At 50.7% G+C, this 27,558-nt stretch overlaps 1 protein-coding gene across 7 annotated transcripts in view; it reads left to right on the forward strand.

Moving 5' to 3' along the window:
- The window catches only part of LOC140425604 (copine-4), a 620,467-nt gene that overhangs the window by 249,357 nt on the left and 343,552 nt on the right, over positions 1-27,558 (forward strand). For all 7 annotated transcript variants that reach the window (XM_072510092.1, XM_072510095.1, XM_072510097.1 and 4 more), the window contains one exon: positions 19,938-20,123. In XM_072510092.1, the coding sequence (XP_072366193.1) occupies positions 19,938-20,123 (186 nt within the window). The remainder of the gene's footprint in view (positions 1-19,937; positions 20,124-27,558) is intronic.

Consider the following 27,558-nt stretch of genomic DNA (forward strand, 5'->3'; position numbering starts at 1 on the left):
GGAGTTTGCACATTCTCCCCGTGTCTGAGTGGGTTTCGCCTCCACAACCCAAAGATGTGCAGGGTAGGTGGTTTGGCCACGCTAAACTGCCCCTTAATTGGAAAAAATGAATTGGGCGCTCTAAATGTATTTAAAAAACAATACCGTATTACAGGAGCCCCCTATATATACAAATATGATGCCAACATCTGAAACGAGAAAGAAAGCAAACATATTTATTTCTTAGCCAAGGCAAATAATGAACCCTGCCCCTTAACAGTCAACAAAATTACCCCCCCCCCGCCCGCTGATTGTCTAGTAGCTCTTGAAAAAGCCGATGAACAGCTTCCACCTCTTGTGAACCCTTCATCATAACCTCTCACGGTGAACTTGATTCTCTCTCAACAAGGTCCCATATCCATGACCCAGAGCTTGGTGCCCTTTCCCACCATGAGACCAGGATCCTCGGACACAGCGAAGATAGCTACCCTTGGAGAAGGCGTGACCACCACCCCCACCACCCGAGACAATACATCCGGAACACCCTTCCAAAACTCCGCTAGTTTTGGCCAGGACCAGAAAGTGTGGCCGTGTGGCGAAGGGGATCCAGCACGTCATATACATTGATCAGCCACTTCCGGGAAGAAACGGCTCAGCCTAGCTGGTGTAATATGCGCTCTGTGCACTACCTTAAGCTGTATATGACTGAGTCTAGCACAAGATGAGGAAGCACTATCCCTAGGCAACACTTCCACCCAAACCCGTCCCCGCACCTCACCTCCCAACTCCTCTTCCCATCTCTGTCGCATCGACATCATCGAGACTTCCTCCCTACTGGCCAACTCAGTATACACATTGGAGATCTTACCTCCTCCCCAATCCCGTCATCCGCGAGGTGCTCGTCCTGTAGACCCAAGGGCGGTAACATTGGAGATTAACTCAACTCTTTGCTCAAAAAACCCCTTATCCGAAGATACCTAAACTCATTAACACTGGGCCTCCACCAGCTCAGTTAGATCCGCAAACATCCCACCCAAGAACAGGTCCACAAAGCAGTGGATTTGCAAGCAGTCCCATTCCTTAAACCTGGCATCCAAGCGTCCAAGCTCGCTGGAGTGAATCTGTGGTTGCCACTAATCGGAGCCTTCCTATACATGCCCTCCAAACCAAAATGTAACCGGCACTGGTTCCAAACCCTCAGAGTGGAACCACAACTGGGTTTGATGAATACCTACCCGGTGAAAAAGGAAGGGGAGCTGACGCCAATGCCCTTAAGGGTGTCCTTCTACACGAGGCCTCCTCCACTCTACACCATACCGACCACAGGTCCAACAACCATCTTTGGACCACAACAATAGTAGCAGCCCAGTCGTAACACCTAAAATTGGGAAGGGCCAGGCCACCCCCCTCGTCTACTCCTCTCCAAACAAACTCTTTCAACACGGGGAACCCTCCCCGCCCACATAAAGCCCAAGACAAGTCTATTGACCTTTCTGAAAAAGGATTTGGGCAGAAAGATTGGGTGGTTCTGAAAAACAAAGAGGAACCTCGATAGGATCACCATCGTAATAGTCTGGACTCTTCCGGACAAAGATAGAGGCAGACTGTCCCACCTTTTAAACTCCTCTTTCATCCCCTCTACTAACCATGTCATAGAATTTACAGTGCAGAAGGAGGCCATTCGGCCCATCGAGTCTGCACCGGCTCTTGGAAAGAGCACCCTACCCAACCGCACACCTCCACCCTATCCCCATAACCCAGTAATCCCACCCAACACTAAGGGCAATTTTGGACACTAAGGGCAATTTATCATGGCCAATCCACCTAACCTGCACATCTTTGGACTGTGGGAGGAAACCGGAGCACCAGGAGGAAACCCACGCACACACGGGGAGGATGTGCAGACTCCGCACAGACAGTGACCCAGGCCGGAATCGAACCTGGGACCCTGGAACTGTGAAGCAATTGTGCTATTCACAATGCTACCGTGCTGCCCCTAATGTCAGATTGAGTTTGTGAAGTTGAGCCTAATCCCACGCTACCTGAAGCCCCAAATAGCAGAAGTTCTTACTAGCCAGGTGAAACAGGAGCCCACTCAAACAACCACCCCCGCCCCCCCCCCCCATCCCACCCCCCCCCCCCACCCCCCCCCCCCCACATAATACCCCTCCACTCTCCGAAGAGCCATTGCTCAAGGTTCGATCGCAAGGGCGAATAGTAAAGGCGAGAGCTGGCACCCCTGCCTTGTCCCACGCTGCAGAGTAAAGTGCTCAGAACTAACCTCGTTAGTGGAGACGATTGCCTCCGGGGCTGTATATAACAATTTAACCCAATCCAAACCACTCCAAATCGGCAAAAAGGTACGCCCATTCCACTCGGTCGAATGCCTTCTCAGCATCCATTGACAGCAGAGCCTCCACATCTGCGGGAGCTGCTGGGATGTGTGAATTCGATGCATTCAGGGAAGGCCCCGGGACCGGGCGAATTCCCAGCCGAATTTTATAAACGTTTTGGCACGCTGCTGGGTCCGTCGATGCTACGGATGTACAACGAGGCGCTGGGGAGGAGCTCGCTCCCCCCCCCCCCCCAACCCCCCACGTTGTTGCAGGCATCCATCTCCCTTATCCACAAAAAGGGTCGGGACGCTGAGCAATGCCGAACTTACCGACCCATTTCCCTCCTGAATGTTGATGCAAAGCTTCTGGCCAAGATCTTGGCCACCCGCATTGAGGGCTGTGTGCCGGACGTGGTTGGAGAGGATCAAATTGGCTTGTGTAAAAGGCAGAGTGTTGACGTCTAATATTCGGAGGCTACTTGACGTTATGCTCACTCTTGCCGTACAGAGTGGGATTCCCAGAGTGCAGGTGGTATCTTTCTGACTGCAAACGTTCTGCTTCAGGAATTGGGGCAATGCAGTATATTGCAGCCAGTTACTGAGCTACTCGTTGCTTCCATGCTGTTTAAACTGTTGCACCGACGTATCCATACAGTGACCATTTTTGTATTTTCCATCTCCGCTAGTATTTAATCTTATACTCAGCTTCATCAGAGAAATGCTGCTCAAAGTGGTAGCAACCCCCATGTGTGTATTTCAAATGGTAGCAAACGGAAGTTGGTTAATGAGTGCTAAATTGAGCTGTTAGATGCACTGTTAAAGTGCTGTGGCCAGGCAGGGGCTGTCAGGGAAGCTTCGCAACAAATCAGACAGTTCCATTTCATTTTCCTGCTTTTGGAAGGTCTCTGACAAATCAATTCTCATAGTCATTCCGACTACACTGAGGAATTTTAAATCATGTTGTCTGTCAGCAGATCAATATCCTTGCTGTGTAAAGTGCAACTGTTCAATGCTCAGGAGCATCCACAATGACTTATTTCATTCCGCAGATCTACTGGTGAGTTCACTGACAATTACTGACGATAAGATCCTTCATAAGTGCTGCGTTTATGAGAGTATAATAAACCCTGTGCCACCTTAAGTTCATCTGAAACTCAGTCGCCCTGAACGTAACTCGCACCAAGTTCCATTCACAGATCGCCCCTATACTCGGTGACTTACATTACGTCCCAGACTGGCAATGCCTCGGTTAAAAAAATAAAATCCACACCTAGCACAGTGGTTAGCACTGTTGCTTCACAGCGCCAGGGTCCTAGGTTCGATTCCCAGCTTGGGTGACTGTCTGTGCGGAGTCTGCACGTTCTCCCCCATGTCTGCGTGGGTTTCTTCGGGCGCTCCGGTTTCCTCCCGCAACTCCCGAAAGAAGTTCTGAATTCTCCCTTAGTGTACCTGAACAGGCGCCGGAATGTGGCGACTAGGGGATTTTCACAGTAACTTCATTGCAGTGTTAATGTTGGATTGGATTGGATTTGTTTATTGTCACGTGTACCGAGGTACAGTGAAAAGTATCTTTCTGCGAGCAGCTCAACAGATCATTAAGTACATGGGAAGAAAAGGGAATAAAAGTAAATACATAATAGGGCAACACAAGGTAAATTAAATTTTAAAAGATTAGATCGAGTATAAGTTAAGAAAAAAGTGGATCTGTTGGGGAGAGCTCGCAGAGAGCCTCCTCGCTCCGGCGCCATCTTCTGGACAATCTATCGTAATACGACAGTCTATCGTACAGTCTAATGTAAGCCTACTTGTGACAATGAAGGTTATTATTATAAATTCCTCCCCCTTCCTGGGCTGGATTCTCCGAGGCTCTGCGCCAAAATGGTGATCAGCACGGGGGCGGAGAATGGGCGTTTACGCTGAAATCCAGTCCTACGCCACTCCCGTGATTCTCTGGTCTGCGGCGAATAGCTGGCGAATCGCATGCGTGCGAACTACGTGTCGCGGGTAGGGGGCCATTGACAGAGGTCCCCCTCGGAATTCTCCGAGTAAAACTGGCCGAGTTCCCGACGGCATGGTTCTAACTTCCTATCGGCCGTCGGGAACGGCCGGTGGCGGCTGCGGGCTCAGTCCGCGGTCACCCTGGGGCGGGGGATGATCACCGGGGGGGGGGGGGGGCCTCATTGACGGCCAGGGGAGCGATCGGGCGTCATGGACCTGCGGGCGCGCGCGATCTCGGGGGCGCCTACATTTCTGGTACCGCTCCGCGGGCTGAGTCCGCCATGTCCCACGGGGCGGCCGCTGCATGTGGCCGCCGTGTGCATGTGCGGACTCCCTGCCAGAAGTGCGGGGCCCCGTATCCACGGCCAGAGCTGCGAGAAGCACTCCGGGGCCCTCCCAGTCCCCTGCAAGTAGCAGAATCACTCAGCACTTTCTTCAGGAAAGTCCAGAGTCATTTGCCAGCGTTTTTTTGCTGGAGTGGGGCATAGCCGCATTATTGGAGAATCCCGCCCCCTATCTCAGTAACCTCTTCCAGTCCTACGACCCTCCTAGATGTCTACATTCATCTAATTCTGGCCTCTTACACGTCCCTGAATCTCTTCACTGTTTGTGAGTCGCTACTACTCTTTCCTCCTTTTAAAACATCTCTTAAGACCGACCTCTTGCCTTAATATCTCTTTCTGTGGCTCGGTGTCAAATCCTCTCTGATCGGGGACCTCTGGAAATGGGGGGCGGGATTCTCCGCGAACTGGCGGGGTGGGCAACTCCGGCGGGAAGGAGTGGCGTGAACCACTCCGGCATTGGGCCGCCCCAAAGGTGCGGAATCCTCCGCACCTTCAGGGGCTAGGCCGGCGCCTGAGTGGTTTGCACTCCGCTGGCCGGCGGGGAAGGGACTTGCCGCCACGCCAACGGGCCTCCGCCGGCTGGCACGAGTTGGCGCATGCGCGGGAGCGCCAGTGTGTGCTGGCGTCATCCCAGCACATGCGCAAGGCGGGTTCATCTCCGCGTCGGCCATCGCAGAGGACCACTGTGGCCAACACGGAAGAATAGGGTGCCCCCACGGCACAGGCCCGCCCGCGGATCGGTGGGCCCCGATCGCGGGCCAGGCCACCGTGGGGGCACCTCCCGGGGCCAGATCCCCCCGTGCCCCCCCCCACCCCCGAGAACCCTGGAGGGCACCCGCGCAGCCAGATCCCACCAGCAAATACCTGGTGTAATATACGCCGGCAGGACTGGCCGAAAACGGGCAGCCACTCGGCCCATCGCGGGCCGGAGAATCGCCGTGGGTGCCGCTGCCAGCGGCCGCCGACCGGCGCGGCGCCATTTCCGCCCCCGCCAAATCCTCGCCGCCGGAGAATTCGGCAGCCGGCGGGGGCGGGATTCACCGACCCGGCGTGGGGTCGGAGAATCCCGTCCGGGGTTTGTTGCTGTCATAAGACAGATTACTTTAATGGGAGAAATTTTTCAGAGCACCCACATACAGGAAGGACGAGTAGCGTGTCTTGAGTTTGTTGGCAAAGTTGCTCTCACACAGCAGCAAGTTGTAGGAGGCATGGTGGCAGAGTGGGGATACCACTGGATTCGGATTCCAGAGGCCTGCTCTGGTTTATGCTCTGTGGATATGCATTCAAATCCCACCTTGGCAATTTGTGGAAATTGATTCAATGGCAATTGATTTAATGGTGACCATGGAAGCGCTGTTGATTGTGGTCGAAACTTCTCTGTTTTTCATTATTCAGGGAAGGAAGTTTGTCATCCTTACTTGTCCTGGCTCACAGCAAATGGTGGGATTTAGAACTGTTTAAGAAATTCAACTAATTAAAAAAACAATCTGGAATATAAAGTTAGTCCCAGTAATGGTGACCTGGAAATTCTCATCGATTGTTGTAAAAACCCGTCTGGATGACCAATGTTCTTCAGGGAAGGAAGTCTACCATCCTTACCTGGTCTGGCCTACACGTGACTCCAGACCCATGGCAATGTGGTTGACTCTTAACTACCCTCGCCAAAGAAGCCTCTCAGTTGTACCACACCACTACAGACAGGTTGAATAGATTGCAGCAATTCAAGATGGCAGCTTATCAAAAGTGATCAGGTTTTGGATACAAATGATAGACTTGCCAGTGGCACCTTTTGTTTTATTATCCATTTGGGGGATGTGGGCATCGTTGGCTGGGCCAGCATTTATTGCCCATCCCTAATTGCCCTTCACCTGAATGGTTTTCTGGGCCATATTAGAGTCAACGGCATTGCTGTGGGTCTGGAGTTACATGAAGGCCAGACCAGGTAAGGACGGCAGATTTCCGGCCCTGAAGGACATTCATGAACCAGATGGGTTTTTACGACAATCGACAATGGTTTCATGGTCATCATTAGACTTTTAATTCCAGATTTTTATTGAATTTGAATTTCACCATCTGCAGTGGTGGGATTCGAACCGAGGTCTCAGAACATTACCCTGGGTTTCTTATGAAAGAATGTAGAATAAAAATATGTAGAGGGGTATGGGGAAGGGGCGATCGACAATGTGGAATGAGGTAGCACGGTAGCAGAGTGGTTAACACAGTTGCTTCACAGCTCCAGGGTCCCAGGTTCGATTCCGGTTCCCTCCCACAGTCAAAAGAGATGTGCAGGTTAGGTGGATTGACCATGCTAAATTGCCCCTTAGTGTCCAAAAAGGTTAAGTGGGGTTACTGGGTTACGGGGATAGGGTGGAGGCGTGGGCTTGACTAGAGTGCTCTTTCCAAGGGCCGGTGCAGACTCAATAGGCCGAATGGCCTCCTTCTGCACTGTAAATTCTATGATCTTGTAAGTTTACTGATGCTCTGGGTTTGGGAAATACCCAGACAGTATTTGGGTATGTGGTCATTCATGGATCCGGTTTTACTGATTGGTCTAGTTCCGCGAGGTGGTTAAGATGCTGATGGATGTGATTGGATGGTGTGGTTCTCCAGGATTCTCTAACATTTCTGTGGTTTTAGGTGAAGACCACTCAATGACTGCTTAGACCCCACAGGTATCTACACGTTTGTTGCGAGGGTATAACCTTTGCCACTATAAGGAAAAGCTGTTCTCACACTCATCCTTCAGTCCATCGCCCACACCGTCTGAACATGGGGCAGGATCAGAAAGTATATCCCTGCTTAGGAATTGGTGAAATTGGAGGAAGTCCCTTTTCCTTTAGAAGTGTTATAAAATTATAAACCTGTGATTCGCATAGACTACCAGGATCCAGCTTTATTGACCTATTCACTTTTATGTTTGCAAATGACCTATGCTCGCTGGAATTTAGAACAATGAAGGATGATCTTATTGAAAGTTGAAACATTGATGGAGGTTTTGACACGGAAGATGCTGAGAGGCTGTTTCCACCCTGACGGAACGTTCCAGCACAAGGGGTCACAGTCTCAGGACAACGGGTTAGCCATTTAGGACTGAGATGAGGAGAAATTTCTTCACGTGAAGGTTGTGAATCTTCGGAATTCTCTACCCCACAGAGGTGCCGTCATTGAGTGGATTTGGGGCTAAGCTCGATGGATTTGTGGACACTCGGAATTCAGGGATATAGGAAGAGGGTGGAAAAGTGGGGTTGAGGTAGATGATCGGCCATGATTGTATTGAATGGCACGGCAGTCTCGAGGGGCCGAATGGCCTACTCCAGCTCCTATTCCTTACGCCCTTGTAACATTAGGCCTGAAGGTGAGAGGTATAAATTATCTTTTAAAGTTTGCGAAAGTCTCTCTGGCTTGGGGGCGTTGCAGGCGGACTCTTTTCTATCCCCTGGGGTAATGGCTGGAGACCTACACCCGCTCACTCCTCAGCCAGCTACCCTTGCCCCACCAGACCACAAGCTCCCAGGGCAGTTCTGACCTTTTTGTGAAGGGCATTTGGATGCCCTGTAAAACACCCAAAGGCCTGCTACTTTGACGAAAGCAAAACCCTGCGGATGCTGAAAAGGCGGAAAGGGCTGCTGTTGGGCGCTGCCACCCATCTGCCCCTGTTAACTTCAGTATTGTCTATGATGCTGGTCATCTTCCTGCCCAGTGAGGGTTTGCAGAGCCAGCAGTCACTTCCAGGTAAAGTAAGCTGGATACAAACGCTAACTTGCCTTTCCCTTTCTCATTCAAATGCATTGAACAGCATCAAGTTCCTGGATTGTCATTGTAAGTATAGATTAAGCGTGCCACAGGAATCATAGAATTTACAGTACAGGAGGCCATTCGGCCCATCGAATCTGCACCGGCCCTTGGAAAGAGCACCCCACTTAAGCCCACACCTCCACCTATCCCCATAACCCAGTACCCCCCCCCCCCCCCCATACCTTTTTGGACACTAAGGAGAAATTTAGAATGGCCAATCCACCTAACCTGCACATCTTTGGACTGTGGCAGGAAACCGGAGCACCCGGAGGGAACCCACGCACACACGGGGAGAACGTGCAGACTCCGCACAGACAGTAACTCAAGCTGGGAATCAAACCTGGTACCCTGGAGCTGTGAAGCAACAGTGCTAACCACTGTGCTATCGTGCCATCTATTGCCAGGCTTTGCCCATTTTAGCTCAAGCGCTATTTTACTGGTGTAGCAACTCTTAATTAATTACTGTCAAACAACCTTGCTAGCACTGAAAAATGACTTTTTGAAGTGTGGGGTCCCATGCCTTTGTCTTTCAATTTATTAACTTTTTTAAAAGGTACGCTTCCCTCTTTTTTATTTTGTTTTCTATGCTTGCATTGAATTCACTATTATACCTGGTTCTCATTTCACAATAATTCGATCCGCTTGATGAAGTTATATTTCCTGATGGGCTGGTTAGATGGGCAGAACAATAGCAAATGAAATTTCACCCTGAAAAGTGTGAAGTAATGCATTTTTGGGGACTACCAAGGCAAACGAATATACAACGAACGGTAGAACCCTGGGAAGTACAGAGGCTAGGTACCTTGGTGTGCATGTCCATAGATCCCTGAAGAATTCTGGACAGGTAGATCAGATAGTTTTGAAGGGAAATGGGATACCTGCCTTTATTAGCCGAGGCATAGAATATAAGAGCAGGGAGGTTATGATGGAACTGTATAAAACGCTGGTTAGGCCACAACTGGAGTACTGTGCGCAGTTCTGGTCGCCACACTGTAGGAAGGAAGCGATTGCACTTCAGAGGGTACAGAGGAGGTTCACCAGGATGTTGCCTGGGCTGGAGCATTTCAGCTATCATGAGAGACTGAAGAGGCTGGGGTAGTTTTCCTTGGAAGAAAGAAGGCCAGGGGGGGGGGGGCTGATTGAGGTGTATCAAATTATGAGGGGCATAGATAGGGTGGGTAGAAAATAAACTTTCCCCCTTAGCGGAGGGGTCAATGACCAGGGGATAGATTTAAGGTAAGGGGGTGTGAGAGGGGATGTGAGGGGGAACCTTTTCACCCAGAGGGTGGTGCGAATCTGGAACTCGCTGCTTGAAAGGGAGGTCGAGGTGGGAACCTTCACAACATTTAAGAAGTATTTCGATGAGCACTTGAAATGCCACAGTGCACAAGGCTATGGAGCAGGTGTTGGAGAATGAGATTAGAGTAGATAGGTGCTTGATGGCTGGCACAGACACAATGGGCCGAAGGGCCTCTTTCCATGTTGTAAAAACTCTATGACCGCAGGAGCCAATTTTGAAGTGTAGTCACTGTTGTAATGTAGACGACGTGGTAGTCAGTTTGAACACAGGAAGTTCCCACAACAGCCATGTAGAGATTGACCAGACAATCATTTTAGGTCAGGGCGCCAGGGATATCTACCCTGCTTCCAAATGGTGGCTGTGGGATCTTTACCATCCACCTGAGAGAGCAGAGAAGGCTTGGATTTAACATCTCCTCCAAATGACAGCACCTGTGACTGTGAAGCTCGGCTTTGCCTCAGTGCCAGACTGGAATGTCAGACTTGATGATTTGTGACCAAGTCGCTGGGGTGGGACGTGAGCCCACAACCTTCTGACCCAGAGGCAAGCGAGCTACCGACTGAGCCACGACAGGCACCATTTAAGGAAATTACACCTTTACTTGCCTTGTTCATTCAGGCCTGAGATGCTCTCCCGAGGCTGTTGCACCATCGTTTTCTCCCACTGACAGCAACTTGCAGTCCAAAGCCTCCTGACAATTCATTCGGAAGCTCAGGTTGATTTCCGGCATGGTGTAATGATTTATTTGATTGTTAATGACACTCCTCAGATGCCCCAAACATGTTTGTACAGATATTCGATCACTTCGCAGAGTTGAAATGTCACCAGCATTACAGCGGTTGCAAATATTAATGAATTCAAAAAGTGGTGCACAGCATCCATTGGTATTCCTGAACACGCTTCAACTTGCCTAATGAATTTTGATGGATGTTTGAAGAGCATCAAGAATGAAAAATGCATGAGCATTTTGATAGATGCTCAAGACTGCTTGATAATCATTTTATCAAGATGCCCCCATGTGTCGGAGACCATGATCTGAAATCCTGATCAGACACTCAATGCAGTAAGCAGCTCACCTGAGGAAGGCACATAATGAACCGGATGGATTATAATTAGAAATGGTACAATCATCTCATGTGAACTATTTATTTTTGAATAGTCTATTAATGTCTCCCAATGGCCCCCAATTGATATTTGTGTCTTGTAGTATTTAGTAATGGAGTGAAACTCTGCAGTCTTTGTTTGGAGACACTTAATGCATTCACACGTGTGGGTCACGACTCAGTTGGTAGCACTGTCTATCGGCTCTGAGGCAGAAGATTGTAGGTTTGTGTCTTACCCGTGCCCAGAATGTGAACACAGAAACCCAGACGGGCACTCAGCTGAGGGAGTGCTGCACTGTCGTAGGCACCATCTTTTGGATTAGGTGTAAGCTAAGATCACCTTTGCTCTCTCGGGTGGATCCAAAAAAATTGCACGCCACAACTTTAAGGAAGAGTAGGTATCCCGACCAGCATTTTACCCGCAATTAACATCACGAAAAATAGATCATGATAATGATCGCTTATTGTCACAAGTAGGCTTCAATGAAGTTAATGTGAAAAGCCCCTAGTCACCACATTCCGGCGCCTTTTTCGGGGAGGCCGGTACGGGAATTGAAGTCGCGCTGCTGGCATTGTTCTCCATTTCAAGCCAGCTGTTTAGCCCACTGTGCTAAACCAGCCCCCGGTTATCTGGTCATTGTCACATTCCTTTTTTGTGGGAGCTTGCTGTGCGCAAGTTGCCTGCTGATTTTCCTACTGTACAAAGTGACTACATTTCCAAAGTACTTAATTGGCTGTACAGGATCTTGAGATGTCCTTTGGTTGTGAAAGACGCTATATGAATACAACATTTTTTGTTTGTTTTGAAAGGTTTAGGAGCAATCAGGAACTCTCGCCCCTGAACGGCTGTCGAAGCTTTCAAGAGCACTAGATATTTGTTATGTATGTGGCGGGGTTGGGGGTTTGGATAGTGGTGTCAAGGGTTATGGACAAAAGCAAATAAATGGAGTTGAGGTCAACCATAGTCCAAATCAATGAGTAAACAGGGTGAAGAGGCAGCATGGCCTGCTCCTGTTTGTTTACTTCTTTAAAGGCCGTATCTTGTTTGAGTTAAGTGCCTGGCACCTCTTCTACCTCTTCTTCTTGTGAGACAGTCCCTCGGGACCGAGGAGGCCCTAATTCCACTCGGGCTCGATAGGTTCTGAGATGGCTGATGACCCAATTGGCGAGCTGCAGATTGCCACGGGTGGGGTAAGTGCTCCTTGAAGGGTCGGGTAGATGGGAGGCGATGTTGGGAGGTTTGTGCACTTTCTTCGGAGCCTAAGTTTCACTTCTGCATCTTCCCGGCAAAAGTCTCTCAGTACCCTCGTTGCCTTCCCGAATGAACGTTCTCCATTTTGGTTGGTCACGCTGACGATGAAAATGCTGACCGACGCACTTTGAACAAACACATTTAACATTTGTAGGTTAATATCTTGTAGTTCAACTGCAAGGTGGGAAGTTAATATCAGAGAAGGTGCCTCTACCCTGTGCAATGGAGTTTGGAATTTGCATTGCCCAACAGAAAGTGCCCTCCGTGCTCACACAGCCTCTTGCCGTTCCCTGCCCTAGCGGGGGTGAATTTCTCAGGGCTTATCCCACTCCTGCTGTTGCTTTTGTGGAAGCCCCCTTTGCATGTGTCGACGTGGCTTCTGCGGAACATCCGCCATGGTCTGTTGGGCATGTTGAAGATTTGAGGGTTAGTAATTGAACTTGGCTCTGGTAACCACGCAGGTGGTTGGGCCAACCAATTCCCTGGGATGAGATGTAACCAGAAACATGAATGGAGAGGTTCTCTTCTATGCTGGATGGTTACTCAGTGGATTTGAATGCAAGGGAGGTTTGATTCGATCAACTCTGGACCCTGGGTGACTAATGTGGAATCGTGGCCTGGAATGTGCATTTGCAGCAACAGTGAAATAGTCGATGTTCATCATCGTGGCCACTTTGAAACTGACAGAAACATCCGCCAATTGCACACATGCAGCTAGGAGCCGGAACTCCAGTACTTACTATTGATGATTCCTGCTCCTTCACAAATGCATTGCTGAAATCCCTGCGGAGGGATTCTTTAACAATCACTGGAATTAACCTAAATTTCCACATTTACGTTAGTTGTCTCGATGAAAAAACTCTCGAGAAAGTTGCACCTTGTTTTTTTTTTAATTCTCCTCCTTTTGCACATTTTCTCCCACATTTACACCCATCAACAATAAACAATAATCAGCAAGATATGTCAATCCCCATAATAACAACGATCCCATCCGCCCACCAACCCCCAAACCTCAACCCGCATGTTCACATAAACAAATGACAAAAAGGAATCTGGGATTACCCGTAGTCACCCTTAATCTACACAGCCCCCATCCCCCCCCCACCCACCCCCCCAACTAATGTTCGATGTTATCCAGTTCTTGAAAGTGCATAATAAATAGTGCCCATGACTTGTAGAACCCATCCGAGCTTCCCCTCAGTTCGAACTTAACCTTCTCAAGGGTCAAGTGTTCCAACAGGTCCCCCCGCCACGCCAGGGCACTGGGTGGAGAGGCTGCTCTCCATCCCAGCAGGATCCGCCTTCGGGCGATCAACGAGGCGAAGGCTATGATATCTGCCTCCGCTCCCGTTTCCAACCCTGGCTGGTCCGACACCCCGAATATGGCCTCCTGGGGACCCGGGTCCAGTTTCACACGCACCACCTTGGAAATTACCCTAAACACCTCCTTCCAGTACTCCCCTAGCTTTGGACAGGACCAAAACATATGAACGTGATTCACGGACACCCCCCTCCCGCAACGCTCACACACATCCTCTACTCCTTCAAAAAAATCGGCTCATCCTCGCCCTCGGGAGGTGCGCTCTATATACCACCTTCAGCTATATCAGCCCCAACCTCGCACATGAGGTGGAGGCATTCACTCTCCGGAGCACCTCACACCAGACCCCCTCCTCTATAACCTCTCCCGTGGCATAGAGAAATACTTGTTTTACAGAACAGATTGAATCCTGTTAGAATCCCTTCAGACTCTGGCTGAATATCTTCAAAAAACTGGTTCACCTGGCGTGTTTCAGCGTCTTCCTTGTCCCCATACCCGGCTGATCTGCTTTAAGTATTAGTATTCTTTTTCTAACTATCCTTTTCAACATTAAAAAAAAAAATTTGAGTACCCATATATTTTTTTCCAATTAAGGGGCAATTTAGCGTGGCCAATTCACCTACCCTGCACATATTTGGGTTGTGGGGGTGAGATCCACGCAGTCATGTGGAGAATGTGCAAACTCCACACAGACAATGATCCGGACCCGGGATCGAACCTTGGGCCCTCGGTGTCGTGAGGCAGCAGTGGTAACCACTGCGCTAACGCGCTGATCCTTTTTCTAACTATCCTACTGTGAGAGAATTGTGGACTCAGTGTCAGACAGGTCAGACTTCCACTCCTCTCCAAAGCTTTTCCAAAATGTCTCTCTGCATTTGGGATTGGAAGATTTTTGGACACGATGGGAACTTGCGTTCTCCGGATTCTGGTGGAGCGAACATCTACACTGCTCAAGTCAGGTCTTTTCTGACCACTTAAGATGTGTTGCCAGAATCGTAGGGAAGGGGGTATTTCCGGAACGTACTTTGGATGTGACATGGGATGTGAGCATTGCTGGCAAGGCCAACACTAATTCCGCATCTTTACTTGCCCTGGAGAAAGATGGTGCGGAGCCACCTTCTTGAACCGCTGCAGTCCATTTTGTTGAGGGTGCGCGCATAATAATAATCTTTATTATTGTCACAAGTAGGCTCACATTAACACCGTGAAAATGCCCGAGGGGCCACATTCCGGCGCCTGTTCGGGTACACTGAGGGAGATTTCGGAATGTCCAATTCACCTAACAAGCACGTCTTTCGGGACTTGTGCCGGAGGAAACCCACGCAGACACGGGGAGAACGTGCCGACTCCGCCCAGGCAGTGACCCAAGCCGGGAATTGAACCCGGGACCCTGGCGCTGTGAAGCAACAGTGCTAACCACTGTGCTACCGTGCCGCCCCGCATGATGCTGTTAGGTTGGGTAGGGAGTTTAGAGATTCTGCACCTGCAACGAAGACGGAGCAGCTGACCTGTCTCCATGCTAGGATTCCCGTAACAGCCTCCCCGAACAGGCGCCGGAATGTGGCGACTAGGGGCTTTTCACAGTAACTTCATTGAAGCCTACTTGTGACAATAAGCAATTTTCATTTCATTTCATTTCATTTCTGGGGCTTGTTTAGCACACTGGGCTAAATCGCTGGCTTTGAAAGCAGACCAAGGCAGGCCAGCAGCACGGTTCAATTCCCGTACCAGCCTCCCCGAACAGGTGCCGGAATGTGGCGACTAGGGGCTTTTCACAGTAACTTCATTGAAGCCTACTCGTGACAATAAGCAATTTTCATTTCATTTCATGCTGTGCGGGATCGTGTATATCTGCTTAAGAGTTAAGCGTGGCACAATTTCTCTCATTGGACATGATAGCATCTGATTTAGTATATTCATGAATATAAATGTACTTCTGTCAGTAAATTAAGCTTTTAAATGAAAACATGTTTTCAGTAATTGCTGGAAGTAGCTCAAACTGGCTGATTAATTAACTCCTGACCCTGATAAGTTACCGTGGGCGATACCACTGGCAGAACATGGCACATAGGCTGGGATTCTCCGTCCGTTCACACCGACGGGATTCTCCAGACCCGCTAACGTGAATTGGGTTGTGGCTGAGTTCCAGATTCTCTGTTGTCACTGGCAGCGGTAGTGGGGCAAACCCGGATCGGATCGCGTGAGAGACGAGTAACTCAAAGGAGCACGACTCACTGAATGAATGGGCTGATTACTTGAAGATAGGTTTTAACTTGGGTAAATGTTAGCTGGGCCATGTTGAAGTGCAAGTGCAGCACAAAGGGTTATCCAATCGGTTAGGGAAAGGATAATGATTGATCACTTAAAGGAAAATAGAACTTTTATCGATGACTCTAATGTTGTGCAGCTAACCAGATGCCCTCTGAAACTGTATACACCTCCCGCTGCCTCAGGAAGGCAGACGGCATTCCAGTATACACCTCCCACCCAGGCACTGCCTTCTTCCAGACCCTGCCATCAGGCAGAAGGTACAGAAGTCTGAAGACCCGCACATCCAGACATAGGAACAGCTTCTTCCCCACAGCTACAAGACTCCTCAACGACTCCCCCTCGGACTGATCTGTTCCCTGTAAGAACACTATTCACGACGCCCTATGCTGCTCTTGCTCATGTATTTGCTTTGTTTGGCCCCTTGTCCCGCACTGTAACCAATCACTGTTTGTTGATGTACCATTTGTCAATGTTCCCTGTTGATTATTCTTTTTGTCTACTGAGTATGTACCGTGTACGTTCCCCTGGCCGCAGAAAAATACTTTTCACTGTACTTCGATACTTCGGTACATGTGACAATAAATCAAATCAAAATCAAACAAAATATCAAATCAACTAAAAGTTGAGGAAGCCGAGGGCGGGGGGGGGGGGGGGTGGAGGGGGGGCTCCTGCTCCCCTATGGGCTAAAGCGATTCTCCAGCATCATCCGTGGCTAAAGCTTTCTTTCACCCACCTCATGAACCCTAAATGTGAGAAATACTGACCAATTTAGTGGGGCAGGGCCTCACACTCACTCTGCGGGACCATTTGAACCGCTGCCAGATTAGTTGGAGGACTTTTCAGACTTTGATTGGTAAATTGGTTTGCCCCAGTTGAAACCTATGATGCACCATCACCAACTGGTATTCCCGGGCCTTGGCCAGCCTAACCAGCAACTTTTTGATTTGATTTGATTTATTGTCACATGTACCGAAGTACAGTGAAAAGTATTTTTCTGCGGCCGAGGGAGTGTACACAGTACGTACATAGTAGACACAAGAATAATCACCAGGGAACATTGACAAATGGTACATCGACAAACAGTGATTGGCTACAGTGCGGAACAAGGGGCCAAACAAAGCAAATGCTTGAGCAAGAGCAGCATAGGGCGTCGTGAATAGTGTTCTTACAGGGAACAGATCAGTCCGAGGGGGAGTCGTTGAGGAGTCTTGTAGCTGTGGGGAAGAAGCTGTTCCTATGTCTGGATGTGCGGGTCTTCAGACTTCTGTACCTTCTGCCTGATGGAAGGGTCTGGAAGAAGGTAATGCCTGGATGGGAAGGGTCTCTGATAATGCTGTCTGCCTTCCTGAGGCAGCGGGAGGTGTATACAGAATCAATGTGGGGATAGCAGCTTGTGTGATGTGTTGGGCTGAGTTCACCACACTCTGCAGTTTCTTGCGATCCTGGACCGAGCAATTGCCATACCAGGCTGTGATGCAGCCGGATAGGATGCTCTCTATCGCACATCTGTCGAAGTTTGTGAGAGTCGATGCAGACATGCCAAATTTCTTTCGCTTCTGTAGGAAGTAGAGACGTTGTTGGGCTTTCTTGATTGTTGCATCAACGTGAGTGGACCAGGTCAGACTGTTGGTGATGGTGACCCCCAGGAACTTAAAGTTATCGACCATCTGCACTTTGGAGTCATTGATGCAGACGGTAATGTGTGTCTTGCTGCGCTTCCTGAAGTCGATGATCAGTTCCTTGGTCTTTCCAACATTTAGAGAGAGGTTGTTTTCGGTACACCGTGCAACCAAGTGATTTATCTCCATCCTGTAGTCTGATTCGTCGTTGTTTGAGATGCAGCCCACCACAGTCGTATCATCCGCAAACTTATAGATTGAGTTGGAGTTGAATCTTGCCACACAGTCATGTGTGTACAGGGAGTACAGTAGAGGACTGAGCACACATCCTTGCAGGGCCCCAGTGTTGAGGACTATTGTGGAGGAGGTGCTGTTGCCTATCCTGACAGATTACAGTCTGTTGGTGAGGAAGTCGAGGATCCAGCTGCACAGGGAGGGGTCAAGTCCAAGATTGCGGAGTTTAGTTATTAGTCTTGTCAGGATAATGGTGTTGAAGGTGGAGCTGTAGTCGATGAACAGCAGTCTTACATAGGTGTCCTTGTTGTCTAGGTGTTCGAGTGTTGATTGTGGAGCCAGGGAGATAGCGTCTGCTGTGACTGGTTGCAGTGATAGGCAAACTGCAGTGGATCGAGACCATCTGGGAGGCTGGCAGTGATTCATCTCATGACTAGCCACTTGAAGCATTTTATATAACATACATCAGATCCATCGGTCGGTAGTCGTTGAGGCAGGCTACCTTGTTCTTCTTTGGTACTGGTATTATGGTGGTCTTCTTGAAGGAGGTGGAGACTATGTGGCTTCAATGGTATTTGTAGAATATAAGAATCCTAGAATCTGTACAGTACAGGGGGAGGCTGTTCGGCCCATCGAGTCTGCACTGAGCCCTTAAAAGAGCATCCTACCGAGGTCCACTCACCTGTCCACCCCGCCCTATCTCTGTAACTACATAACCTAACCTGCACATCCCTGGACACTAAGGGCAATTTAGCATGGCAAATACACTAACCTGCGCATCTTTGGACTGTGGGGGGAAACCGGAGCACCCGGAGGAAACCCACGCAGATACAGGGAGAACGTACAAACTCCACAGAGACAATGACCCAAGGCCACAATCAAACCCGCGTCCCTGGCGCTGTGAGGCAGCAGCGCTAACCACTGTGCCACCGTGCCACCCTTAAATCTAGCTGTATAAATCGTAAATATCTGGCTTCAATGGTATATATCCCACTGTATAAATCATAAATATCTGGCTTCAATGGTACCTATCTGGCTATATACATCGTAAGTATGTGGCTTCAATGGTATATATCTGGCTATATACATCGTAAGTATGTGGCTTCACTGGTATATATCTGGCTACATAAATCGTAAGTATGTGGCTTGAATGGTATTTATCTGGCTATATACATCGTAAGTATGTGGCTTCAATGGTATATATCTGGCTGTATAAATCGTAAGTATCTGGCTTCAATGGTATATATCTGGCTATATACATCGTAAGTATGTGGCTTCAATGGTATATATCTGGCTATATAAATCGTAAGTATGTGGCTTGAATGGTATATATCTGGCTATATACATCGGAAGTATGTGGCTTCAATGCTATGGAATCAGATCGTATCAAACTGACATTCGTAAGGTTGTTTGCAACAGGCAAAGTACTGACCACACCTTTGCGAAACTCAGAATCCAGTGTCCAACATGAGATATGATTCTACGACTGGACAGCACATGCTAAACCATCCTAACTGTGCTAAGAATTACAATGACAAACGCTTCAGAAGATTATTAGTCCAGCTCAATGTGTGGCTAACTTACTTGTGCGAGAAGCTGCATAAATGCACACTCATGGCCCTGTCATTTGTAAACAGAATGGACATGTCCATGCATTCTGCCCTTTTCGACTAAACAGAAGCTTGGGGGACAGCCATTCCCTGGTTCATTCCCCATGACAAGGCCTTGACCAGTCGCAGCCAACCTGCCTGGTTAGAATTGAAATAAAAGCTTGGCAGTTAACTGTTCCCTGGTGCATTCTTCGTGTCAACACCTGCACCAATCAGAGTCCACTTGCCAACCAACAGGCACCCTCTTCTCATGCAGTAAAAACTGTTGTACTCTTTAGAATTGAGGTTCTTGTAAATCTGTCCTGATGTGTACAAGGTAAAAAAGCTTTGACAACATCTCTCTTTTTTCAGCAATACTCAAGTTCTGTACGACCAAGTGACCATTTTTTAAATCCTTTGTAACTTTTTAACAGCTAAGTAAAGAATTTATTTCCCAAAGTAAAATTTTGCGCTGTGTGAAACAGTGAGATTATCTTCAGAATATATTTGGTGACAATATTATTGGTTAATATCTTCCTTTCTCTTGGTAGATTTTGTTCGCTGTTATTTTTTGATCCATTAATTCTCTACATGTATAGTAATTCCTCAGTGGTATATTTGTAGCCAGCTGGTCCCTACATTCACTATCTATTGAATGCCATTTGTTGTTCTTTCTACGGCTTGGTAATTTTTGGGGATGTAATCTTAATGTCTCATCTAATACACAGTGTACGCTCTCTTGAACATTAGTTAGCTGCACCGGGTTGATATGAGAATTTGATTTCTTCCTTGGACAGGTTGACAGGACAGAGGTTATCCGCACCTGCATCAACCCAGTCTTCTCAAAAGTTTACACAGTGGATTTTTACTTTGAAGAGGTTCAGCGCCTGAGGTTTGAAGTCCACGATATCGGCAGCAATCACTTGCACAATGGGGTGAAGGACAGCGAAATCCTTGGCGGGATGGAATGCACCCTCGGCCAGGTAAGCATTTCAAGGCGAGTTTGCCTCCATGGCCCATTGTGAATTTTCCGCGTGGCTCTCAGTGTACGTTATTAGCGTAAAGTCGGCCTTGACTCAGTGGCTGAACTCTCACCTCTGAACCAGAAGGTTGGGGCTACCAGTCCCAATCCAGAGGCTTGTCCATATAAATCTGGGCTGACTCCTTGGTGCCAGTACTGAGGGAATGCTGCACTACTGGAGGCACCGTCTTTCAGGTGAGATGTTCAACCAACCAGAATTCTCTCTCAGGTGTCTAGAATAAAAGCTTGGCAGTTAACTGTTCCCTAGTGCATTCTTCATGGCAACACCTGCACCAATCAGAGTCCACTTGCCAAGTACCATACAGGACCCGGCCTCCAAGCCTGCGCCGATCATAATGCCTGTCTAAACTAAATAATTCTACACTTCCGGGGTCCGTATCCCTCCATTGCTATTCTGTTCATGTATTTGTCAAGATGCCTCTTAAACATCGCTATCGTACCTGCCTCCACCAGCTCCCCCGGTAACGAGTTCCAGGCACTCACCACCCTCTGTGTAAAAGTGAATGTCCTGATCGCTTCCACAGGGGCAAGTCCTTGTATTCTGTCCCTGCCCACATCGACGCAGTTAATATTAGAGATATGGTGTAACGATGGATTAAATGCTTTGATTCTGTGGGAGAATGACCCTAGTAGAGGAGATATATGCCATGAAAAATACTGAACTAACCCCTGCCCACCTTTTATGAAAAATAACTAATTTCAAAACTATTTTTGAAATAGACAGTTTGTCGTTTAGAGAGCAGCTGAACGATAACCTGGAAGATGATAGCGAGGGAGTTCCAGGTGTACTTCCTTAAAACTATAGCCATTGACTGTCTTTCTAATGGATGTAAGGTATACTGCTTGGAGCGAATTAAGGGGCCCCAAAAACACCTCCAATGCAGTGAATGGCTGATGTTCAGATTAGATTAATCATTACCTGTCTGATAAATAATTAGGTAGTATCCCTGATCCCACTTGCTATTGGCTGATGCCGATTGGGAGGTATTTGTGAGTATTGGGAAGAGGAGGAAACAGGATCAGATTTGGTGCTGGTGTGTTCTGCCCACACGGTGACTTTGCCAGTTGTCAGTTAGCTCACACCAGAGAAGTGAGCATTTAGACAATGCATTGGAGGACACAGGAACCATAGCCAACGGGGGTTGGTGACATCAGGCAGAGAGGGTAGAAAAGAAAGGAGTATGAGCGAGTGACAGTGGGTTGGAGGTTCAACTACGAGAACAATAGGAGGTTGGGTATCGAGTGTGGGAGAGTAGTTAGGAGTTTGGGGAGTGAGTGTGGGAGAGTGGGTAGGAGGTTGGGGAGTGAGTGTGGGAGAGTGGGTACGAAGTTGGGGATTGAGTGTGGGAGAGTGGGTAGGAGGTTGGGTATCGAGTGTGGGAGAGTAGTTAGGAGTTTGGGGAGTGAGTGTGGGAGAGTGGGTAGAAGGTTGGGGAGTGAGTGTGGGAGAGTGGGTGGGAGGTTGGGGAGTGATTGTGGGAGAGTGGGTAGGAGGTTGGGTATCGAGTGTGGGAAAGTGGGTAGGATGTTGGGGAGTGAGTGTGGGAGAGTGGGTAGGAGGTTGGGGAGTGAGTGTGGGAGAGTGGGTAGGAGGGTGGGATTGAATGTGGGAGAGTAGGTAGGATGTTGGGGAGAGAGTGTGGGAGAGTGGGTAGGAGGTTGGGGATTGAGTGTGGGAGAGTGGGTAGGAGGTTGGGGAGTGAGTGTGGGAGAGTGGGTAGGAGGTTGGGGAGTAAGTGTGGGAGAGTGGGTAGGAGGTTGGGGATTGAGTGTGGGAGAGTGTGTAGGAGGTTGGGGAGTGATTGTGGGAGAGTGGGTAGGAGGTTGGGTATCGAGTGTGGGAGAGTGGGTAGGAGGTTGGGGAGTGAGTGTGGGAGAGTGGGTAGGAGGTTGGGGATTGAGTGTGGGAGAGTGTGTAGGAGGTTGGGGAGTGATTGTGGGAGAGTGGGTAGGAGGTTGGGTATCGAGTGTGGGAGAGTGGGTAGGAGGTTGGGGAGTGAGTGTGGGAGAGTGGGTAGGAGGTTGGGATTGAGTGTGGGAGAGTAGTTAGGGGTTTGGGGAGTGAGTGTGGGAGAGTGGGTAGGAGGTTGGGGAGTGAGTGTGGGAGAGTGGGTAGGAGGTTGGGATTGAGTGTGGGCGAGTAGTCAGGAGTTTGGGGAGTGAGTGTGGGAGAGTGGGTAGGAGGGTGGGATTGAGTGTGGGAGAGTAGGTAGGGGTTTGGGGAGTGAGTGTGGGAGAGTGGGTAGGATGTTGGGGAGTGAGTGAGGGAGAGTGGGTAGGAGGTTGAGGAGTGAGTGTGGGAGAGTGGGTAGGAGGTTGGGGATTGAGTGTGGGAGAGTGTGTAGGAGGTTGGGGAGTGATTGTGGGAGAGTGGGTAGGAGGTTGGGTATCGAGTGTGGGAGAGTGGGTAGGAGGTTGGGGAGTGAGTGTGGGAGAGTGGGTAGGAGGTTGGGGAGTGAGTGTGGGAGAGTGGGTAGGAGGTTGGGGAGTGAGTGTGGGAGAGTGGGTAGGAGGTTGGGGAGTGAGTGTGGGAGAGTGGGTAGGAGGTTGGGGAGTGAGTGTTTGGGGATTGGGTAGGAGGCTGGGGAGTGATTGTGGGAGAGTGGGTAGGAGGTTGGGGAGTGAGTGTGGGAGAGTGGGTAGGAGGTTGGGATTGAGTGTGGGAGAGTGGGTAGCAGGTTGGGATTGAGTGTGGGAGACTGGGTAGGAGGTTGGGGAGTGAGTGTGGGAGAGTGGGTAGGAGGTTGGGGAGTGAGTGTGGGAGAGTGGGTAGGAGGTTGGGGAGTGAGTGTGGGAGAGTGGGTGGGAGGTTGGGGATTGAGTGTGGGAAAGTGGGTAGGAGGTTGGAGAGTGAGTGTGGGAGAGTGGGTAGGAGGTTGGGTGATTGAGTGTGGGAGAGTGGGTAGCAGGTTGGGAAGTGAGTGTGGGAGAGTGGGTAGGAAGTTGGGATTGAGTGTGGGAGAGTGGGTAGGAGGTTGGGGAGTAAGTGTGGGAGAGTGGATGGGAGGTTGGGGAGTGAGTGTGGGAGAGTGGGTAGCAGGTTGGGGAGTGAGTGTGGGAGAGTGGGTAGGAGGTTGGGGAGTGAGTGTGGGAGAGTGGGTAGGAGGTTGGGGAGTGAGTGTGGGAGAGTGGGTACGAAGTTGGGGATTGAGTGTGGGAGAGTAGTTAGGGGTTTGGGGAGTGAGTGTGGGAGAGTGGGTAGGAGGGTGGGATTGAGTGTGGGAGAGTAGGTAGGGGTTTGGGGAGTGAGTGTGGGAGAGTGGGTAGGATGTTGGGGAGAGAGTGTGGGAGAGTGGGTAGGAGGTTGGGGAGTGAGTGTGGGAGAGTGGGTAGGAGGTTGGGGATTGAGTGTGGGAGAGTGTGTAGGAGGTTGGGGAGTGAGTGTGGGAGAGTGGGTAGGAGGTTGGGGAGTGAGTGTGGGAGAGTGGGTAGGAGGTTGGGGAGTGAGTGTGGGAGAGTGGGTAGGAGGTTGGGATTGAGTGTGGGAGAGTAGTTAGGGGTTTGGGGAGTGAGTGTGGGAGAGTGGGTAGGAGGTTGGGGAGTGAGTGTGGGAGAGCAGTCAGGAGTTTGGGGAGTGAGTGTGGGAGAGTGGGTAGAAGGTTGGGGAGTGAGTGTGGGAGAGTGGGTAGGAGGTTGGGGAGTGAGTGTGGGAGAGTGGGTAGGAGGGTGGGATTGAGTGTGGGAGACTGGGTAGGAGGTTGGGGAGTGAGTGTGGGAGAGTGGGTAGGAGGTTGGGGAGTGAGTGTGGGAGAGTAGTCAGGAGTTTGGGGAGTGAGTGTGGGAGAGTGGGTAGAAGGTTGGGGAGTGAGTGTGGGAGAGTGGGTAGGAGGTTGGGGAGTGAGTGTGGGAGAGTGGGTAGGAGGGTGGGATTGAGTGTGGGAGAGTAGGTAGGGGTTTGGGGAGTGTGTGTGGGAGAGTGGGTAGGATGTTGGGGAGTGAGTGTGGGAGAGTGGGTAGGAGATTGAGGAGTGAGTGTGGGAGAGTGGGTAGGAGGTTGGGGAGTGAGTGTGGGAGAGTGGGTAGGAGGTTGGGGAGTGAGTGTGGGAGAGTGGGTAGGAGGTTGGGGAGTGAGTGTGGGAGAGTGGGTAGGAGGTTGGGGAGTGAGTGTTTGGGGATTGGGTAGGAGGTTGGGGAGTGATTGTGGGAGAGTGGGTAGGAGGTTGGGGAGTGAGTGTGGGAGAGTGGGTAGGAGGTTGGGATTGAGTGTGGGAGAGTGGGTAGGAGGTTGGGTTTGAGTGTGGGAGACTGGGTAGGAGGTTGGGGAGTGAGTGTGGGAGAGTGGGTAGGAGGTTGGGGAGTGAGTGTGGGAGAGTGGGTAGGAGGTTGGGATTGAGTGTGGGAGACTGGGTAGGATGTTGGGGAGTGAGTGTGGGAGAGTGGGTAGGAGGTTGGGGAGTAAGTGTGGGAGAGTGGGTGGGAGGTTGGGGATTGAGTGTGGGAGAGTGGGTAGGAGGTTGGGGAGTGAGTGTGGGAGAGTGGGTAGGATGTTGGGGAGTGAGTGTGGGAGAGTGGGTGGGAGGTTGGGGATTGAGTGTGGGAAAGTGGGTAGGAGGTTGGAGAGTGAGTGTGGGAGAGTGGGTAGGAGGTTGGGTGATTGAGTGTGGGAGAGTGGGTAGCAGGTTGGGAAGTGAGTGTGGGAGAGTGGGTAGGAGGTTGGGATTGAGTGTGGGAGAGTGGGTAGGAGGTTGGGGAGTAAGTGTGGGAGAGTGGATGGGAGGTTGGGGAGTGAGTGTGGGAGAGTGGGTAGGAGGTTGGGATTGAGTGTGGGAGAGTGGGTAGCAGGTTGGGGAGTGAGTGTGGGAGAGTGGGTAGGAGGTTGGGGAGTGAGTGTGGGAGAGTGGGTAGGAGGTTGGATGATTGAGTGTGGGAGAGTGGGTAGGAGGTTGGGGAGTGAGTGTGGGAGAGTGGGTAGGAGGTTGGGGAGTGAGTGTGGGAGACTGGGTAAGAGGTTGGGGAGTGAGTGTGGGAGAGTGGGTAGGAGGTTGGGATTGAGTGTGTGAGAGTGGGTAGGAGGTTGGGGAGTGAGTGTGGGAGAATAGTCAGGAGTTTGGGGAGTGAGTGTGGGAGAGTGGGTAGAAGGTTGGGGAGTGAGTGTGGGAGAGTGGGTAGGATGTTGGGGTGTGAGTGTGGGAGAGTGGGTAGGAGGTTGGGGAGTGAGTGTGGGAGACTGGGTAGGAGGTTGGGGAGTGAGTGTGGGAGAATAGTCAGGAGTTTGGGGAGTGAGTGTGGGAGAGTGGGTAGAAGGTTGGGGAGTGAGTGTGGGAGAGTGGGTAGGATGTTGGGGTGTGAGTGTGGGAGAGTGGGTAGGAGGTTGGGAAGTGAGTGTGGGAGAGTGGGTAGGAGGTTGGGATTGAGTGTGGGAGAGTGGGTAGGAGGTTGGGTTTGAGTGTGGGAGACTGGGTAGGAGGTTGGGGAGTGAGTGTGGGAGAGTGGGTAGGAGATTGGGGAGTAAGTGTGGGAGAGTGGGTGGGAGGTTGGGGATTGAGTGTGGGAGAGTGGGTGGGAGGTTGGGATTGAGTGTGGGAGACTGGGTAGGATGTTGGTGAGTGAGTGTGGGAGAGTGGGTAGGAGATTGGGGAGTAAGTGTGGGAGAGTGGGTGGGAGGTTGGGGATTGAGTGTGGGAGAGTGGGTGGGAGGTTGGAGAGTGAGTGTGGGAGAGTGGGTAGGAGGTTGGGTGATTGAGTGTGGGAGAGTGGGTAGGAGGTTGGGGAGTGAGTGTGGGAGAGTGGGTAGGAGGTTGGGGAGTGAGTGTGGGAGAGTGGGTAGGAGGTTGGGATTGAGTGTGGGAGACTGGGTAGGATGTTGGGGAGTGATTGTGGGAGAGTGGGTAGCAGGTTGGAAAGTGAGTGTGGGAGAGTGGGTAGGAGGTTGGGATTGAGTGTGGGAGACTGGGTAGGAGGTTGGGGAGTAAGTGTGGGAGAGTGGATGGGAGGTTGGGGAGTGAGTGTGGGAGAGTGGGTAGGAGGTAGAGAGTGAGTGTGGGAGACTGGGTAAGAGGTTGGGGAGTGAGTGTGGGAGAGTGGGTAGGAGGTTGGGATTGAGTGTGGGAGACTGGGTAGGAGGTTGGGGAGTGAGTGTGGGAGAGTGGGTAGGAGGTTGGGGAGTGAGTGTGGGAGAGTGGGTAGGAGGTTGGGGAGTGAGTGTGGGAGAGTGGGTAGGAGGTTGGGATTGAGTGTGGGAGAGTGGGTAGGAGGTTGGGGAGTGAGTGTGGGAGAATAGTCAGGAGTTTGGGGAGTGAGTGTGGGAGAGTGGGTAGAAGGTTGGGGAGTGAGTGTGGGAGAGTGGGTGGGAGGTTGGGGAGTGAGTGTGGGAGAGTGGGTAGGAGGTTAGGATTGAGTGTGGGAGAGTGGGTAGCAGGTTGGGGAGTGAGTGTGGGAGAGTGGGTAGCAGGTTGGGGAGTGAGTGTGGGAGAGTGGGTAGGAGGTTGGGGATTGAGTGTGGGAGAGTGGGTAGCAGGTTGGGGAGTGAGTGTGGGAGAGTGGGTGGGAGGTTGGGGAGTGAGTGTGGGAGAGTGGGTAGGAGGTTGGGGAGTGAGTGTGGGAGAATAGTCAGGAGTTTGGGGAGTGAGTGTGGGAGAGTGGGTAGAAGGTTGGGGAGTGAGTGTGGGAGAGTGGGTAGGAGGTTGGGGAGTGAGTGTGGGAGAATAGTCAGGAGTTTGGGGAGTGAGTGTGGGAGAGTGGGTAGGAGGTTGGGGAGTGAGTGTGGGAGAGTGGGTGGGAGGTTGGGGAGTGAGTGTGTGAGAGTGGGTAGGAGGTTGGGATTGAGTGTGGGAAAGTGGGTAGGAGGTTGGGGAGTGAGTGTGGGAGAGTGGGTAGGAGGTTGGGGAGTGAGTGTGGGAGAGTGGGTAGGAGGTTGGGGAGTGAGTGTGGGAGAGTGGGTAGGAGGTTGGGGAGTGAGTGTGGGAGAGTGGGTAGGAGGTTGGGGAGTGAGTGTGGGAGAGTGGGTAGGAGGTTGGGGAGTGAGTGTTTGGGGATTGGGTAGGAGGTTGGGGAGTGATTGTGGGAGAGTGGGTAGGAGGTTGGGGAGTGAGTGTGGGAGAGTGGGTAGGAGGTTGGGATTGAGTGTGGGAGACTGGGTTGGAGGTTAGGGAGTGAGTGTGGGAGAGTGGGTAGGAGGTTGGGGAGTGAGTGTGTGAGAGTGGGTAGGAGGTTGGGATTGAGTGTGGGAAAGTGGGTAGGAGGTTGGGGAGTGAGTGTGGGAGAGTGGGTAGGAGGTTGGGGAGTGAGTGTGGGAGAGTGTGTAGGAGGTTGGGTGATTGAGTGTGGGAGAGTGGGTGGGAGGTTGGGGATTGAGTGTGGGAGAGTGGGTAGGAGGTTGGGGAGTGAGTGTGGGAGAGTGGGTAGGAGGTTGGGGAGTGAGTGTGTGAGAGTGGGTA

This window comes from Scyliorhinus torazame, chromosome 6 (assembly GCF_047496885.1).
Source record: "Scyliorhinus torazame isolate Kashiwa2021f chromosome 6, sScyTor2.1, whole genome shotgun sequence".
NCBI classification, from domain to species: Eukaryota; Metazoa; Chordata; class Chondrichthyes; order Carcharhiniformes; family Scyliorhinidae; genus Scyliorhinus; species Scyliorhinus torazame.